This window comes from Sapajus apella, unplaced genomic scaffold (assembly GCF_009761245.1).
Source record: "Sapajus apella isolate SASKATOON/1434 unplaced genomic scaffold, GSC_monkey_1.0 scaffold123, whole genome shotgun sequence".
In the NCBI taxonomy this organism is placed as follows: Eukaryota; Metazoa; Chordata; class Mammalia; order Primates; family Cebidae; genus Sapajus; species Sapajus apella.
Genome location: NW_022437063.1, coordinates 1,360,013 through 1,379,294, shown reverse-complemented (window position 1 = coordinate 1,379,294; position 19,282 = coordinate 1,360,013). Strand labels below are relative to the sequence as shown.

At 51.9% G+C, this 19,282-nt stretch overlaps 1 protein-coding gene across 4 annotated transcripts in view; it reads right to left on the bottom strand.

Annotated features, from left to right (window-relative positions):
* The window catches only part of PARVB (parvin beta), a 143,447-nt gene that overhangs the window by 98,311 nt on the left and 25,854 nt on the right, over positions 1 to 19,282 (bottom strand). The window contains exon 1 of one of the 4 annotated variants that reach the window (XM_032261412.1): positions 567 to 696. The exons of the other annotated variants lie outside the window; for them this stretch is intronic. Coding sequence (XP_032117303.1) covers position 567 — 1 coding nt within the window. The 5' untranslated portion in view covers positions 568 to 696. Of the gene's footprint in view, positions 1 to 566; positions 697 to 19,282 lie in introns of those variants that run through there. 4 annotated transcript variants of the gene reach the window in all.

The window sequence follows — 19,282 nt, the reverse complement described above, 5'->3', positions numbered from 1 at the left end:
TACTGAAACTACAAAAATTAACCAGGCGTGGCGGCAGGCGCCTGTAATCCCAGCTACTTGGGAGGCTGACGCAGGAGGATTGCTTGAACCTGGGAGGCGGAGGTCACAGTGAGACGAGATTGAGCCACTGCACTCCAGCCTGGGCAACAAGAGCGAAAGAGCAAGACTCCATCTAAAAAACAAACAAACAAACAAAAAAAAAAAAAGGGAGAGACCCATAGTATCATGTACCCCCATGAAAAAGAAAATCTTAATTACGACATGTTCCTGAGAATGTTCCAAATCACATTCTTCTGGGCCTAAAGATCTACTCGTCCCAGCGGAGGGCTGGAGACCTCAGTCCACAAGTCAGACCCTCATCCATCTGGCGCTGCGGTGAGACAAGCTGGACCCCCGTCCCCATCCTCCTAACACCAAAAGTCCCCATCGCCTTCCTGGGAAAAGTCAAGCAGCCACCCAGGGTCCATTCTTGCAAAACAAAATTCTGTCATAAAGCAGAAAAGAAAAGAGGGGCTGGCCTGGGCTTAGCTCCTGCTGAAAACAGTAAGAAAGCAAACAAAACTCACTGGCGAGGAGGCTGTGTCTGGCGGTGGCAGGCGGTGGCTCTGCAGACCAGCACGGCTGGCGGGCGTCGGAGGGCAGGCAGGATGCACACCCTGTTCATATAGGGACCTTGCAGGGGTGCCACCATGACTTGCACTTCAAGAGAAAGCCTCTTTGGGGAGGCTTTGAGGAAGGCCACAAGAAGGTCAGGCCACAGGAGGACCGGGGTGTTTCCAGAGATAACGCCTTGCTGACCACAGACCATTATTTCTGTCTTGATTCCCAACGGCCTGATGGGCCAGGGCAACTGCTCCCCAGAGAAACCCCCACGCACAAAGAAGGAAGGAAGAGCACGCCCAGGCCCCTGGAGTGCCTGAAGACCCATGTGGCTCAGAGAAAAACTGAACAACAGATGTTGGCCTCCCATCGCCTTTGCTCTCTGGTCCCCGAGACAGGAGAGGTGACCGGGGGTCTGCAAGCTGGCACGGGGCTGGGTCTCCGCCTGACCCCCAGCCAGAGGTGGCACCGCCGTGGGCACGCGCCGCCCCAGCTGCACCTCCCACGCGCTGGCTACAACATGAGGTACACTTGTCACCCCGTTTCCACAACAACAGAAATCAAATGCCAAACACAGAAACCAGAAGCCCAGCTGAGGCCGCCCCAACACGGAGGTTGCTCTCGGGAGCGCTCACTTCCCCAAAGGAGGGTCCTGGAATGAGGGGAGGAACAGGACTCACGTGACACCCAGCTTGGCCGGCAGCTTGCTCCGCACTTCCTGGGCCTGAACCCTCTCCTGGCTTCAACACCAGGCCCAGCCCCTCCCCACCAGGTGACGCAGGTGGGCTCCCTGTCTGGTCTGGGTCCCTGGTAGGTAAAAAGGGGTTAAGAACAATGACCAACCTCAAGTGCTGCTGTAGGACTCCATGAATTTCAGTGGTGCCTGGTACCCAGGAAGCACGATTAGCTTTTATTTATTCTAATTACCAGTCCCCCAACTCCCCGTGGAAGCTCCTTCCCGAGGCTGGCTTCCTGGAGGCATTGCTGGATGAACTGACAATTCCCAGGTCTGCTGAAGCGATGAGGCCCACGGTAGGCCCCCAGGAGGTTCACTAGAGGCCCCTGTCTCAACCCAGCAGGTGCTCCAGGCGGGGGCTCTGGGGCAGGCAGTGGACTGGGGCATGGCCCACTCCCAGGGGCACTAGTGCACCTCTCCCATTTGAGGCCAGGATCAGCAGTAAGGGCTCTCAACCTGCCGGTCACCCCTGTCCCCCATCACTCCACTCCCATAGAACTCGGCACAAGCCAAGCTTCATCCAGAGTAGAAACCAGGGCTTGTGGCAACAAAGAGAGACACCCAATGCTAATGAGGGTTCCCAACACCGATGCGGGTTCCCAACGCCCATGAGGGTCCCCAACGCCGATGAGGGTCCCCAACGCCGATGAGGGTCCCCAACGCCAATGAGGGTCCTCAACGCTGATGAGGGTCCCCAATGCTGATGTGGTTCCCAATGCCAATGCAGGTCCCCAACACTAATGAGGATCCCCAACACTGATGAGGATCCCCAACACTGATGAGAGTCCCCAACGCTGATGAGGATCCCCAACACTGATGAGGATCCCCAACACTGATGAGGTTCCCCAACGCTGATGAGGTTCCCCAATGCTGATGAGGGTCCCCAACGCTGATGTGGTCCCCAATGCTGATGCAGTCCCCAACACTAATGAGGATCCCCAAAGCTGATGAGGGTCCCCAACACTGATGTGGTCCCCAACACTGGTTTTAACAGTTTTCATCCCCTTCCACTAACACCCCCTTCGTGGAAGCCATCTTTCTCTCTCCTGGATTCTCCCTCTGGGGTCCCCTACATCACTCTCTCGTGGAAGCCTGTCGTCCCCTCCTAAACTCCATCTCTCTCTATTGCCTTCCACTCAGTGTGGAAGCTGCTTTCCTCTCCTGGATTCCATCTTTCTTGATTCTCTCACTCAGTGTGAGTTAGCTGTTTCTTTCTCTCTCCTTCTCCTGTTTCTCTCTTTTTAAAAAATTTTTTTTCTACACAAAAAAAAAAAAAAAAAGAAAAAAAAAGCTTTCCTGCTGGGAGACCTGATACAGGAATTCAAGGCCAGGACAGCGAATGGCACTTGGTGGCCCAGGAGATGCCTCCACAGCCAAGTCAGGACATCATGAGGGCACAGCCAGGAAGGCCCTCACCAGCCTAGCGCTCCACAGAGAGGGCCTTTCCATCTGCCCAGTACCCCCCACAAAGGATGGTGGGGGCAAGAACCCCTGCCTGGAGCACCTGCAGGGTCTTCCTGACATGTGTCCATCCACCAAGCTGGCCAAGAAGATGCCTGGGGCTGGTGCTCAGGGGAGGAGGCAGAAGTAACATAGGGTCACTCAGGAAAGGAAACGTGACTAGCTTTTAAAAGGAAAATAACTATGCACTTGAAAAATCATAAAGGAATCAGCAGCCTGGTAGTCACATCCTAGAGTCAGGTTTAGGCCATTTCAATGTAATGCAACTAACAACATTTCATTCATTCACCACGTATGCATCGATTGCCTCCTATCTTCCAGGCAAGGGGATTTCACAATGTGGGCAACACAGCCAAGACCCAGCTCTTAATGTGCCATTTTCAGAATCAATTAAGGCGGCCTGGCACAGTGGCCGACACCTGTAATCCCAGCACTTTGGGAGGCCGAGGCGGGCGGACTGCCTGAGCCCACTTCAAGCAGGAGTTGGAGACCAGCCTGGGCAACAGAGTGAGACGCAGTCCCTCTAAAAACAAAGCCAGATACAATGGCACACACCTGCAGTTCCAGTTACTCAGGAAGCCAAAGCAGGAGAATCACCTGAGCCTATGGTCATGCCACTGCACTCTAGCCTGGGCAACAGAGTGAGACCCTGTTGAAGAAGAAGAAAGAAGAGGAAAAAGAAAGAAGAAGAAAGGAGGAGGATGAGGGAGAAGAGGGGAGAAAAAGTCATTAAAGGACTGCTGTGTACCGGGTGGGTGGCTACAGTGGAATCTACCACTTCTTAAAAGTCACACCTGTAATCCTAGCACTTTGGGAGGCCGAGGCAGGAGGATCGCTTGAGCCCAGTAGTTCAAGACCAGCCTGGGCAACATGGAGAGACCCAGCCTCTAAAAAAAACAGAAAGTAAATAAAATGAGGGAGAAGGTAATAAAATATCATCTTTCTGAGAACCCCCACCCAGGAGCAGCCCTCAGCACCACGATGATGACACCACTTCCCCTGATTCATCTGCGGAAGACGAAGCAGATAGATAAAGGGTCCCCACAAAACACCAAAATTAGTCAGTGAGCACTGGGAACCCAGTGGGAGAAAGAGCCCAGGTTCCAGAGTCTCGGTGGGGAACCCGGGACAGCCTGGGCTGGCCCCACATAAGCTCCGAGGGCCTCGCCCACTGACATTCAAAGCAAAACCCAGAGAAATGACACTTTCCTTTGTCCACAAAAACCCTGTACATTTCCTCTTGGTTTTGAGAGGGGAGACCCCCTTACCTCCTTCTATTTCACCTCGTCCCTCCCCCTCTTCCAGATGGGAAGGAGGGTGAAAAAGGAAAAAAATAAAATAAGATACCGAAGACCTGAGAAAATGACTCCGTCTTTAGTTCCCAGCGTCTCTGCTGTCTGTGAACCTTGAAAGAGCTCCAGGTGAATGTTGAGCCCGACAGCTGGAGCCCGGCACTGGGTCACGCCCCCACGTCGCCACGGGCCAGGCTCCCTCCTGGAAACATCTCTGCCAACAAACAAGCTTGTTGCTTCTGTCTTGTCTCTGTAAGCCCCTCCTCTGCCGGTCCCCGCTCATGCTGCATATGAATTAGCAAATCAATGACGCCAAAAGATTGTAAGGTCGGAGGTCCAGCAAATGGACAATGACATACTTCCACCTCAGTCTCCCCTTTAGTGTTGTAAGCCTATAAAAGGGGAGAGCAGCTGCAGGTCGGGGAGCGCGGAGAAGGAGGCTTCAGCCACTTCCTTCCTCAGTTCGGTGTTTGGGAGGTTTCTTCCTCACCGCTCCTGCTTCAGTTTCATACAATCAACCAAACCTGGGCATCCATGGAAAGAACCCGCAAAGGCCCCTCTAGCTCTGAGCCCCCTCATCCTAGAACTATCTGGATTAATGGTTTTGCTGTTGCTGTTTTGAGACACGGTCTCACTCTGTCACCCAGGCTGAAGTGCATTAGTGCAATCACGGCTCATTGCAGCCTCAGCTTCCTGGGCTCAAGTGACCCTCCCACCTGAGCCTCCTGAGTAGCTGAGACTGCAGGTGCATGCCATCAAATCCAGCTAACTGGTTTTGCGTGTTTGTTGGTTTTGTAGCGACAGGGGTCTCACTTTGTTGGCCAGGCTGGTCTCCAAATCCTGGGCTCAAGCGATCCTCCAGCCTCTGCCTCCCAAAGTGCTGGGATTATAGGTACGAACCACCTATAATTATGTAAAGTAATGTTTTAAAGCCAATAACCTCTCCTAGGCCCACAAGTGAGAACCGCCTCTTCAAGGTCACGTCCTTTGACCTCCAAAGGCCTCCGGGTCTGAAGCATCAGAACTTGAACACTAACCCCAGCCTCTGGGGAACTCAGCCAGACCCTTCCACAGACGCAAGTCCACAAACATTCCCTGCTCTGAGCTCCTGTCTGCTTTCCTAACATCACCTCCACCTGGGCACGGCCCATGTCTGTGTTACTCCTCTCCACAAAACATGTGGGAAGAGAAAGGAATCCAAGGCCCTGCGGCCACGCTTCCAAACACCACCCTCCCAAACAGCGGGGCTTTGGCGTGACTAAAACCAGGCTGGCTGCACCAAGGGCCAGTGGTCTCCGCAGGAAGGAAGACTGGGCTGACGTGGCCGGCGTCACACATGCGATCCCCGGGCGTCTTAACACAGTGGGTTATTGCACTTAGTCCCCAGCACCACCCGACACCAACCCTCTGCCTTTGCATGGCAGGGCATGAGACGGGTGAGAGCACCACTGACCCCACACAGACCGAGGAGGAAAGCGATCCCAGGCCTCTGACATCAAAGGCGGCATCACACCCTGTCCACGGAACACCTGACCCCGAGAATGGGCTGCAGGGGAGGCCTGGGAAGTGACATGGAATGTGGCAACAGAGAGCGTATGAGCTCAGCCAAAACTGAGGCTCCGAGCCGGCCTGGTCACTGAGAGCTCCTCACATGCCCTGAAGGAAGTCACCTTCCAACTCATCTGTACAGGAGCAGCTGCCCACCCCCTGGAGCACAGACCGTGCCCTCTGTGACTGTGGACCCCCAGGACCGAGCAGGCCACAAGGACTGAGTGAACCGGACAACCACACACACCCTGGGGATCAGTGTACCCGGAAACCACTCCCCAGCCCCACTACCCCGGTACCCTCCCTATCGGGCACCCTCTTAACCACAACGCTGAGGATGGGGACCAGAGGACACACGGCAGATGCTTGTGAAGTAATAAGAAATATTCATATTGAGCCAGGTGCGATATCTCACACCTGTAATCCCAGTACTTTGGGAGGCCGAGGCAGGTGGATCACCTGAGGTCAGGAGTTTGAGGCCAGCCTGGCCAACATAGTGAAACCTCATCTCTACTAAAAATACAAAAATTAGCTGGGCATGATGGTGCACACCTGTAATCCCAGTTGCTCAGGAGAATCACTTGAACCTGGGAGGCAGAGGCTGCAGTAAGCTGAGATCATACCACTGCACTCTAGCCTGGGTGACAGGGACTCCATCTCAAAAAAACAAACAAAAAATATTCATATTGGTCTCTGCCACCAGTCCCTGGCACACAGATCCTAAGACCCTTGTAATTTCCAGGTGCCAAGAGAACCTTTTGTTCCAATATTTGGTCTTTGACCCTGGTTCCTAACACAAAGCTCCTAATCCCTTGGAATTTCCAGGGAAATAAAAGGATATTTTATTCTAATGAGGAGACTCTTCGTGGCTGTTGGGTGGGGGCTGAGCACCAGAAAGACCCAGACATGATTAGAAGCCTGGAGCTTTCAGCTCCACACCCCGCCCCCACATCCCACCCTCCAGAAAGGGGAGAGGAGCTGGAGACTGCGCTAATAACCAGACACACCCAATGTGGTGAAGGCTCCATAAAAATCCCTGAACTGCAGGGTGTGAAGAGCGTCCAGATGGGTGAACACATCCAGGGGCCAGCAGGGTGGTGCACCTCAACTCCAGGGCGACGGAAGCTCCTGTGCTCAGGGCCCTCCCAGGCCTCGCCTTGTGTGCCTCCTCCTCTGCAGCTCACCTGTCCCCGTTACCATCTTCTTTTTTTTTTTTTCTGAGATGGAGTCTTGCTCTGTCCCCAGGCTGGAGTGCAGTGGCACAATCTCGGCTCACGGCAACCTCCTCCTCCCGGGTTCAAGCAATTCTCCCACCTCAGCCTCCCTAGTAGCTGGGATTATAGGCACCCGCCACCACACTCAGGTAATTTTTGTATTCTTAGTAGGGACAGGGTTTCACCATATTGGCCAGGCTGGTCTTGAACTCTTGACCTCATGACCCACCCACCTCCGCCTCCCAAAGTGCTGGGATTACAGGTGTGAGGCACCACGCCTAGTCCACCAACTTTTTTATAATAACCAGGGAACACGAGCATTACCCTTAGTTCCTTTCTTTTTTTAAGACAAAGTTTCACTCTTGTTGGCCAGGCTGGAGTGCAGTGGCACGATCTCAGCTCATCGCAACCTCTGCCTCCTGGGTTCAAGCAATTCTCCTTCCTCAGCCTCCCAAGTGGCTGGGATTACAGATGCCCATCACCACACCCAATTAATTTTTGTATTTTTATTAGAGATGAGGGTTCACCATGTTGGGCAGGCTGGTCTTGAACTCCTGACCTCAAACAATCCACCCACCTCAGCCTCCGAAAGTGTTAGGATTACAGGTGTGAGCCACAGCACCCGCCTTGTTTCTCTTCTTGAGCAGCATCGAACTATGAGACGTCTCCTTGGCCTACGCTCAAAGAACTCAGGTGCATTCCACCTTTTGTCCAGATATTAACACCTAATGTAGCTGGGTTACAGCATGACATTTGCCCAGGTAAGTCCGACCAGGTGTAACTCACCCTAAGCTCCGGTTTCCTCACCACCCGACTCAACACACCAGGATTTTTGAACCTCAAAGCTCCCGGCTTCCACCATCCTCCCACCAGCAATTTCTTCTGGCTCAACCTCGCTTTCTGCTGCTCCCACATTGAAAAGTTTCCTATTGAAAATGGTTCCCCACTTTTACACTGCTGGTGGGAGTGTAAATTAATTGAACCATTGTGGAAGACAGTGTGGCAATTCCTCAAGGACCTGGAAATAGAAATTCCATTTGACCCAGCAATCCTGTTACTGGGTATATATCCAAAGGATTGTAAATCATTCTACTATAAGGACACGTGCACACGAATGTTCATGGCAGCACTGTTTACAATAGCAAAGACCTGGAACCAACCCACATGCCCATCGATGATAGACTGGACAGGGAAAATGTGGCACATATACACCATGGAATATTATGCAGCCATCAAAAACGATGAGTTTGTGTCCTTTGTAGGGACATGGATGAACCTGGAAACCATCAATCTCAGCAAACTGACAGAAGAACAGAAGATCAAACACCGAATGTTCTCACTCATAGGCGGGTGTTGAACAATGAGAACACATGGACACAGGGAGGGGAGCATCACACACTGGGGTCTGTTGGGGGGAAATAGGGGAGGGACAGCGGGGGGAGGGGAGCTGGGGAGAAGTGCTAGATGTGGGTGAAGGGGAGGAGGGCAGCAGATCACACTGCCACGTGTGTGCCTATGCAACAATCTTGCATGTTCTTCACATGTACCCCAAAACCTAAAATGCAATAAAATTAAAAAAAAAAAATAGTTCCCTCGCCTCAGATCTTGAAACTATAGATGGTCCTGTAACAATCAACCATGAAAATCTTTTTCTTTTTTCTTTTTTTTTTTTTTTTTTTTTTGAGAAGAACTCTCCTTCTGTCGCCCAGGCTGGAGTGCAGTGGTGCAATCTCAGCTCATTGCCACCTCCACCTCCTGGGTTCAGGTGATTCTCCTGCCTCAGCCTCCCAAGTAGCTGGAATTACAGCCACTTGCCACCATACCCGGCTAATTTTTGTATTTTTAGTAGAGACGGGGTTTCGCCATGTTGCCCAGGCTGGTCTCAAACTCCTGACCTCAGGTGATCCACCCGCCTCAGCCTCGCAAAGTGCGGTGGTGACAGATGTGAGCAACTGCACCTGGTCTCAGCCATGAAATGCTGACACAAGGAACCACCCTACATTTCTGAGTGCCCTTTCTGCCTTCCTAGAACACAGGGAAAGAAGATTTCTCCTGAGAGCAAGCAGAGAAGGCATCACGGTGGAGACACTGCAGGCTGGGTGCCTCTCACCTCCCTCCCATGACGCTGCGCTAACACACTCCACCAAAGATGACGCATGCTGTTGAAAACCAAATGACAGCAGGCTTTGCAAGTGTTTAATAACACATCTGTGCCTGTCAAACACGCTAAGTGAGACTTTTTATAGAAAAAGGTGTACGACATCTTTTTAAATTTTTTTTTATTTTTAGTTTTTAGTTTTTTGAGATGGAGTCTCACTCTGGCGCCCAGGCTGGAGCGCAGTGGCGTGATCTTGGCTCACTGCAACCTCCACCTCCCGAGTTTAAGCAATTCTCTACCTGAACCTCCTGAGTAGCTAGGATTACAGGCATGTGCCACCATGCCCAGCTAATTTGTGTGTGTGTGTGTGTGTGTGTGTGTGTGTGTGTGTGTGTGTGTGTGTATTTTTAGTAGAGACGAGGTTTCACCATTTTGGCCAAGTTAGTCTTGAACTCCTGACCTCATGATCCACCCACCTCAGCCTCCCAAAGTGCTGGGATTACAGGTGTGAGCCACCGCGCCCGGCCGACATCTTTTTTTTTATTAAGCTGAGACAACACCACGTATGTGACACCTGAATGTACCCCCAACACTCACATTTTGTGGCAGTGGTCATCTCTTCTCCCCTGAGAATGAGCTTGGGATAGCACACGGTGCCTTCTACCTCCCAAGGCTGACAGCGAGTAGCATTTATTCAAAAGGAATATATGTCAGAAAAACTGCTGCTTACCTTACGGCTGACAAATGGAACAGGATGAAATGATTCAGCAGAAGTCAGCCTAAAAGGGCTTGGCAGTTTGTAAGCTGTGGGCACTGTGCCAACTCAGCCCTCACCATCTTTTATTTAATCCAAAGAGAAGAACAAGTCCTCCTCCGATTTCCCATCAAGACCTAGAACAGTCTTCAAAATCAGCCACGGCGCTGGGCACGGTGGCTCACACCTATAATCCCAGCACCTCAGGGAGGATCACCTGAGGGCTGGAGTTCAAGACCAGCCTGGCCAACATGGTGAAACCCTGTCTCTGCTAAAAATACAAAAATTAGCCAGGCATGGTGGTGGGAAAGAGAATCGCTTGAGTCTGGGAGATGGAGGTTGCCAATGAGCTCAGATCACACCAGTGCACTCCAGCCTGAGTGACAAGAGCAAGACTCTCTCTCAAAAAAAAGCAGGGGGGGGACCACGGTGGGTGCAGAACTGAGGAGACACAATCAACCGTGCTTCTGTTTCCCCTCACCACACCCTCATCTGTGAAGGTAATAACAAGTGACCATAACTCGTAAGTTTTAGTCACTAACTGAGCACCAGGTACCATGGGCTGAATGATGTCCCATCCAAAATCCATGTCCGATGGCGGTGGCTCACGCCTGTAATCCCAACACTTTGGGAGGCTGAGACGGGTGAATTGCCTGAGCTCGGGAGTTCGAGACCACCCTGGGCAACTTGGTGAAACCCCATCTGTACTAAAAATACAAAAATTAGCTGGGCGTGGTGGGGCGTGCCTGCAACCCCAGCTACTCAGGAGGCTGAGGCAGGAGAATTACTTAAACTGGGGAGGTGGAGGTTGCAGTGAGCGGAGATCATGCCATTGCACTCCATCCTAGCATATAGAGTGAGACTCCATCTCAAAAAATAAAATATAAAATAAAATCCATGTCCACCTAGACCCGGAGAATGTGCCTTATTTGGAACCAGGGTCTTTGCAGATGTACTCAACTTAGAATGAGGTCATACTGGACCAGGGTGGGCTCAGCTGGTGTCCATATGGGAGAGAGAAATGTGGACGCTGACATGCAGAGAGAAGAAGACCACAGCAAGACACGGAGAGGCCTGCAGAGACGACGCCTGTGACTACGGAGGCAGATGGGAGTGAGGTGGCGGCAAATCCAGATATGCCAAGGACTGCCCACCGTCCCCAGGAGCCCGGAGAGGCAGGAAGGATTCCTCCCTGGAGCCTTCAGACGGAGCAAGGCCTGCTGACACCTTGATCTTGAACTTCCAGCCTCCAGAGCTGAGAGAGAATAAACTTGTGCGCGGTAAAGCAGCCAGTGTGGGGTACCCTGTTGCTATGTCAGGCCTAGGAAACTAATGCAGATTGTGTATTATCTCGTTTATTATTTTCAAGAGCCCAGTTAGGCAGGTGTCTTCCTTTCTTCCACTGGACAGGGGAGGCGACCAAGGTTCAGGGAAGTTATGTCCCTTCCCACCCCAGACAGAAAGGCAGGCAGGAGGATGAAGCCCCACCCCTCTCGAAGAGCCCAGGCTTCCAGCAAAGCTCGTGCCACACTGGGAGACTCCTGGTTCGCACTTGAGCTGCCCAACCTCCCCACAAGGCAAGCATGAACCCACAGGGCTTCCCAGGACCTAAGCTATGGGATTGGGGCTCCAGCCCCCTCTCTACCCTCTCCCTCCTTTCCCACTCCCCTCCCCCACCAAGCAGGGGTCCAGTGCTAGACTGACTCCTCTCTCAGTCCCACAGGCGCCAAGCGCTGAGACCCCGGGCTGCCACACATCGGGCACGATATAAACCATGAAATGCAGGTGGGCATCCTGTTGTATCCACTGGTCTCCTGAGCTGAGCAAGGGCAGGCCTCCCCCGAGACCCAGTCCTCCCAGAGTGCTGGCAAACTCAGGCTTCAAAGCCACCCCTGCCAAGTCACAGGTGCCCCCTCAGACAGATCCCGGGACACAGCGTCCAGTTCTGCTCGGGCCTCGCTCTTGGGTGAGATCCAGCATGAGCCTCTTCCCCCAGTTTTGGATTTTTGGCAAGCACGGAGATTATTTTTAGAAGATGTTATTGCTCTACAGTCACTTCATTAGTTCTAGAACCAAATAATCCCATTAGCTATGAATTGATGGGCTCATAAAATTATCATTCATTCTAACAAATATTTACTGAGCGTGCTGCATGTCCTAGCGCTGCTTGGTACATTACATTTTTAAAAAATATAATTTAGTTAACGATCACAAGTCCCTTAATTTACTCTTAAATGTGTTTAATTTTCCCACAAATGGAACGACACGCTTCTAAGCTGAGCATTTCTGTCAGGTTGAGACAAGCAACAAAAAAAAAAAAAAAGAGAAAAAGAGAAACTATCAGCAGGAAAACCATGGAACAAAAACACTAGCCCCCAGCTCGGCCCCAGCCTCTAACTCGCTGGGCACGGAGCAGGTGCAAATTACAGGCATCTCATACAGTCACCCTCACCTCACCTGAGAGCTAGCGTCATTGTCTGATTGAGAAAACTGGGGCACAAACGCCAGATGAGGTGACTCACGCTCAATCCCAGCACTTTGGGAGGCTGAGGCAGGAGAATCACTTGAGTCCAGGAGTTTGAGACCAGCCTGGGCAACATAGTGAAACCCTGTCTCAACAAATAATTTAAAAATTAGCCAGGGGGCCTGGCATAGTGGCTCATGCCTGTAATCCCAGCACTTTGGGAGGCTGAGGCAGGTGGATCACAAGTTCAGGAGATCGAGACCATCCTGGCCAACACGGTGAAACCCCGTCTCTACTAAACGTACAAAAATTAGCTGGGTGGGTGGCACGTGCCTGTAATCCCAGCTACTCAAGAGGCTGAGGCAGGAAAATCGCTTGAACCTGGGAGGCAGAGGTTGCAACGATCTGAGATCGTGCCACGGTACTCCAGCCTGGGCGACAGAACAAGACTCTGACTCAAAAAAAAAAAAAAAATTAGCCAGGTGTGGTGTGTGCCTGCCACCCCAGCTAGTCAGGAGGCTGAGGTAGGTAGACTACTTAAGCCGACAGGGTCAAGACTCAGTGAGCCGTGATTGCACCACTGTACTCCAGCCTGGGTGACAGAGGGAGAGCCTGTCTCAAAAACAAAAACAAAGGGAGGCAAAACAGAAAAAAAAAAAAAAAAAAAGACCCTGTGGCACAGAGGGGTAGATTAACTTGTCCAATGAGGTTCAGCAGGTAGAAAATGAAACAGGCAGAATTTGAACCTGGGCAACCCTGCATCGGCCTGTGTGCCCTTCACCCACCTGCTCCTGCCTCTTAATTAAAACTCAGCAGGAGGAAATCCACCTGCAACCCAGGTCTGGAATCGCCCTTCCCAGGTCACAAGGGGACGGTGCTCCTGGTGGGGGCTCCCATGTGGCCACACAGCAGAGGCGACGGTGCCCCAAGTAACCGGGGCTGTGCCCCAAAGCTGGGCTGCTGCGTGGGAGAACACGCACGGCGGGGTCCCGTCATATCAGGGTCAAAGTCTGGCAGAACTGAAGAGTGTGAAGGACGGGGGCGCATGCACCTGCCAAACACAAGGAAAGACAAGCAGGTGGGTCCAGGTCCACTGACAAGCCGCTGGACCGGGCGAGGAGCCATCTGGGACTTGGCTAACCTTGTTCTTGGGGTACCTGTGAGGGTATTTCTCGATGAGCTTAGCATTAGAATCGGTAGAATGGGCACAACAGATGGCCCTCCCCAGTGTGGGTGGCCCCAGCCAATCCATTTGAGACCCGAATAGGCCAAAAGGCAGGGCACCGGGAATTCACTCGGCTGGGACGTGGGTCTCTTCCCACACTTGGGCTGACACCATCGGCCCTCCTGGTCTCCAGCTTGAAGATCCTGTGGTTTCTCAGCCTCATAACCACATGAGCCAACTCCTTACCATCGATCTCTTCAAATGTATATGTAGAGAGATGGATGGAGACAGACAGAGATCCATATCTCCCAGCAGTTCTGCTTGTCCAGAGAACCCTGACTAATACAAAATGCTAAGCACAACATTCAAGACGGCACTGGTCACCTCTGGTGGGGAGGAAGGGGCGCCGGAGGTATGGGACACATGGCTTGGGGGACAGGCAACGTTATTTCTTAAGCTAGATAGCAGGACCTTGGGTACTTCGTTAAAATTAGTCTGTAAACTATACATACGTACACTCTTTTGTATGAGTAATAGATCTCCCGGTACTTTTTTTCATTCTTTTAATTGTAGAAGGTACATTTAACACAAAGTTTCTCACTTTAACCTTTTCTTTCTTTCTTTCTTTCCTTTTTTTGAGACAGTCTTGCTCTGTCGCCAGGCGCCAGGCTAGAGTGCAGTGGCGCAATCTCGGCTCACTGCAATCTCCGCCTCCTAGGTTCAAGCAATTCTCCTGCCTCAGCCTCCCAAGCAGCTGGGATTACAGGCGCATGCCACCACGCCCAGGTAATTTTGATAGTTTTAGTAGAGACGGGGTTTTGTCGTGTTGGCCAGGCTGGTCTCAAACTCCTGACCTCAGGTGACCTGCCCACCTCGGCCTCCCACAATGCTGGGATTACAGGTATGAGCCACCATGCCCAGCAACTTTAACCATTTTTTGAAAGCGTATAGTTCAGTGGCACTAAGGACATTCACCGCTGTGCCACCATCGCTGTCATCCCCCAAACTCTTCTCTTCTTGCAAGGCAGAAACACTAACTCCCTGTTCCCCCTCCCCCAGCCCCTGGCATCTGCCATTCCACTTCCTGTCTCCATGAGTTTGACTCCTCTAGCTGAGGAGCTCATGCTGTCATATGAGCACTCTGGGAGGCTGAGGCAGGAGGATTCCCTGAGCCCAGGAGTTCAAGATCAACCTGGGCAACATGTAAGACTTTGTGTTTACAAAAGAATTTAAAAATTAGCCAAGCATTCTGGTGCACACCTGTAGTGCCAGCTACTCAGAAGGCTGAGGTGGGAGGATCACTTGAGCCAGAGAGGTAGAGGCTGCAGTGAGCCAAGATTGCATCACTGCATTCCAGCCCTGTCTCAATAATAATAGGACCAGGCACAGTGGCTCACGCCTGTAATCCCAGCACTTTGGGAGGCTGAGGCGGGCAGATCACCTGGGTTCAAGACCAGCCTAACCAACATGGTGAAACCCCATCTCTACTAAAAATACCAAAATTAGCCAGGCATGATGGCACATACCTATAATCCCTGCTACTTAATGAGGCTGAGGCAGAAGAAATGCTGGAACCCGGGAGGCAGAGGTTGCAGTGAGCCAAGATCGCACCATTGCACTCCAGCCTAGGCGACAAGAGTGAAACTCCATCTCAAAAAAACAAACAAATAAAAATAAATAAATGAGGCCGGGCGCGGTGGCTCAAGCCTGTAATCCCAGCACTTTGGGAGGCCGAGGCGGGTGGATCACGAGGTCAAGAGATCGAGACCATCCTGGTCAACATGGTGAAACCCCGTCTCTACTAAAAATACAAAAAATTAGCTGGGCATGGTGGCGTGTGCCTGTAATCCCAGCTACTCAGGAGGCTGAGGCAGGAGAATCGCCTGAACCCAGGAGGCGGAGGTTGCGGTGAGCCGAGATCGCGCCATTGCACTCCAGCCTGGGTAACATGAGTGAAACTTCACCTCAAAAATAAATAAATAAATAAATGAAAATAATAATAAAAGATGTTGGGACACTTTAGGCCTCAGGAAACGGAATCTCTCTAACCTTCTCCTGCCCCCCTTTCGCCTGCCCAAGGCAGGACTCTCATCAGATTGTGAGTAATGAGACCTCACTCCAGAGAGGGGCCTGCCCCGCACGCTGGAGGAAGGAAGGCTGCAGGCAGTCCACTCAGTCTGTTAGTGTGAGATCACACCCTTTCTGTCCAGTCCCATTTCTAAATGGCTGTCAATCATGCCTATCCAATAAGGCTCCGTAAAAAGCCCAAGAGGGCAGGATTCAGGGAGTTTCCGGAGAGCCGACGCTTGGTTTTTGGAAAGCGGCATGCCCGGAGAGGGCATGGAAGCTCCGCGCCCCTTCCCCTACCCCTCACCGTTCGCGTCTCTTCATCTCTACCCTTTGTAATAGCCTTTTTAATAAACCAGGAAATATCAGTAAATGTTTCCCTGAGTTCTGTGAGACACCCTAGCAAATAATTGAACCCAAAGATGGGGCAGTGGGAACCCTGCCTGTTCAGAGTCATGGGGGACTGAGCCCTCACCCTGTGGGATCTGATGCCATCTCCAGGTAGGTAGAGTCAGAACGAACTGAATTGAATTGAATTACAGGACACCCAGCTGGTATCCACCACTTGGAGTAGGAAAAACCCACACATTTGGTCAGTGAAGTCTGTTAACGGCTGCTGTGTCACTGTGTGCAGAAGACAAAGGGTCTGGGTTTCCACAGGTTTGGGAAAGCTGCCCGCACGGTGCCCTAACACCCATTCAGGGCAGCACTGACAAAGCCATAGGGAGCAGCAGCAGAACCCTTTACAAGGGCATCGCTGAGAGCTTCCAGAAAGCGTCACATCGTACAAACATGCGTGTGTGTTATTTAAATTGTTGGTTTAAACCAGGGATTGGCAAACTGCAGCCAGTGAGCAAATCTGGCCCAGCCCTTGTCCTTGCCATTCTGCCAGGCTGGGGTGGTACAGTCACGGTTCACTGTCGCCTCGACCTCCTGAGCTCAAGAGATCTTCCCACCTCAGCCTCGCAAGCAGCTGAGACTACAGGCACGCACCACCACACCCGACTAATTTTTGTATTTGTTGCAGAGACAGGGCCTCGCCATGTTGCTCAGGCTGGTCTTGAACTCCTGGGCCCAAGCAATCCACCTGCCTCAGCGTCCCAAAGTGCTGGGATTACAGGCATGAGCCACCAGCCCCGGCCCACCGCCTTCTTTTGTAAATAGCTTCACGGGGACGAAGCCACGGCTATGTTTATGAACCATCTACGGAGGCTTTCAAGCTTTGATGGCAGAGTTGATTCATTCCTACAGAGGCAGGATGGCTCATGGGACCTGAAATATCCTTCGTATCTTTACAGAAAGAGATCGCAGTTTTTCAACAAAGAACGTTTGTAACACGATGTTTTGAAATTTTCAAGGGGTGGGAAGTTAGCATTGGGGTGATATCAGGCACACAAATATTTTCAGCATTCCCAGGATCAGGTGAGGAGAGCAGGCCGGGCCTTTCCTTCTGGAGCCACAATTTATGCAGATCCAGCCCTGCCTGCCCGTATTTGCCATTCGCGCTGCCTCTCAGGGCGACGAACTCTCATGCTGCACTTCAGTTTTGTTCTTTTAACTTGATTTCCAACTGTGACCTTCAAGTTTCACTCACAACCCTTACTGCCAGGAGAACTGTGGAGGCAATTAGAGGATCAAAGGCCAGCTGGTGGCTGTATTCGCGTCCCGTGGCCGCCGTAACAAAGTCCCACAAACCGGCAGCTTAAAACAACACATCGATTCTCTCCCAAGTCCAGAGCCCAGAAGTATGAGATCCAGGCGTCGGCAGGGCCGTGCTCTCACTGAAGGCTCCAGGGGAGGCTCCGTCCTGGCCTCGTCCCAGTTTCTGGTGGTGGCCGTCAGTCCTCGGGTCTCCTTGGCTTGTGGCTGCATCCCTCCAGTCTCTGTGGAGTCTCTGCCTCCCGCGTCTGTCTCTTTGTCTTGCCTCCCCTCCCCGTAAGGGCTCCAGTCATATTGAATTAGGGGCCCCCCCTACTTCAGGAGGACCTCATCCCAAGCATATCCGCAAAGATCCTTTTTCCAAATAAGGTGTCAATCCCAAGAGCAGGAGACCAGGACCCTTTAGGTGTGTCTGTAACACCAGGCACAGTTTTGCCACAGTGCCTGCTCCTCAACCACATCGCTCCCCGTGGCCAATTTAACCAGGGCATCACCCACCAGGGTTTGACAATGATGAGAGGAACAGAAGATCCTGTGAAACCATTGTTAGCTCTTGATGCATGGCCCCAGCCCTCTTGTCCACTTGAACTAACGCAGCTGTAAAACCCTGGGGCCGGGCATGGTGGCTCACGCCTGTAATCCCAGCACTTTGGGAGGCCGAGGCAGGTGGATCATGAGGTCAGCAGTTCAAGACCAGCCTGGCCAACATAGTGAAACCCCATCTACTAAAAATACAAAAAATTAGCTGGACATGGTGGCAGGTGCCTGTAATCCCAGCTACTCAGGAGGCTGAGGCAGAATTGCTCGAACCTGAGAGGCGGAGACTGCAGTGAGAAGAGATTGCACCACTGCACTCCAGGCTGTCGACAGAGTGAGACTCTGTTTCAAAAAAGAACAAAAGCAACCTTGGGCAAGTAGTTCAATGTGCCTGGAGCTCAGTTTCCCTCAACTATGCAAATACTAAACCCCACCTCTCAAAGGCAGATGGTGATACATATTTACTGAGATTACGTAAATGGGCCTGAGGGATCTCTAGTGAAACTCACTGGCTTCCCCTCGGTTTTTGCCTGCATGCTGAGAAAGTCGATTCTCTTTCTACAGCGTCTTCTGCCTTCACCATATAGAATGTCTTTTCCTTTTACAGATTTGCTGGAATCCAATGTCACAATCCCACTTGCCCTCATTACACAACAGAAGCTTTAATAGATTTTCAAAGACGATAAAAAAGAGCAAAGATATCCTCTGAGGCTCAGGTAGGCAAAGAAGGTACCACTTAGCCAGTATATATGTCTCTCCAATGCTGCTTTCTGAAACTGTCACATATTTTCAGTGAACGTAAACCCCTCACAGAGTCCTTCACTCAGTTTCTTTCCATGGTCCCTTCTCTGACTTCTGCACAATCCTCTCCCCTGATTCACACAAACCACGTGCTTCCTGACATTAGCCTCACTGATTATGTGCAGTGCCGACAATACGAAGGGCTCCCTCCATCAAGAAAGGATGGGGTGGTTATCCCCTTCCTTTTCCTGCTGTTGCTAAGTGGGTCACCAGCACAGCCTTGACCACCCGGCACATCGCCTGCTTGTCTCTCCACGGAGACACAGTCAGAGCTGGGACTGAAGGGCTTTATGGAGGCCAGCCAGGTGCCAGCCACAGAGTCACAGGCTACCTACAGCAGCAGCGTGGCCAGAACGGTCCCCACCTCATTATCAGTCCCCCCAGCACCTACAAACAGATGGGGTGACACAACAGCTCTGCAAGGCTCCCCCTCTCCCTCTGTAAGAATTATTGATATTTTGCAGCTAGGAATGTGCAGCTGCGGAGCACAGGCCTTGTGGGGCATGACACCTGTCAAATAAGACCTTTTCCACAAGCTGGCGGTAGGATTTTGACGGCTGCCTAGCTACACTGTCATAGGAGATCTCCGCTTCTCCCCCACGTGGATATTACTCAGCACAGATGCTGCTCTGAAGCCTACAGCAGTGAGGGAGTCTCAGGCCGCCCAGGACTCTCTGAGGAAATGAGACAGCAGGAGCCAGGCGCCCAGTGCCTGAAAGGGGTGCCCCTGTGGTACAGGCAGAAATACACACCCCCTTCTCCTCCTTCAAGCCCCTGGTGACGGGCTGTGGCCCTGACTTCATACCAGGACTTTCTCCCGGGTTATTGCATTTAATTCCTCAAATAATATTGCGAGGCAGATAAGGGAGGTGTTGCCATCAGCCCC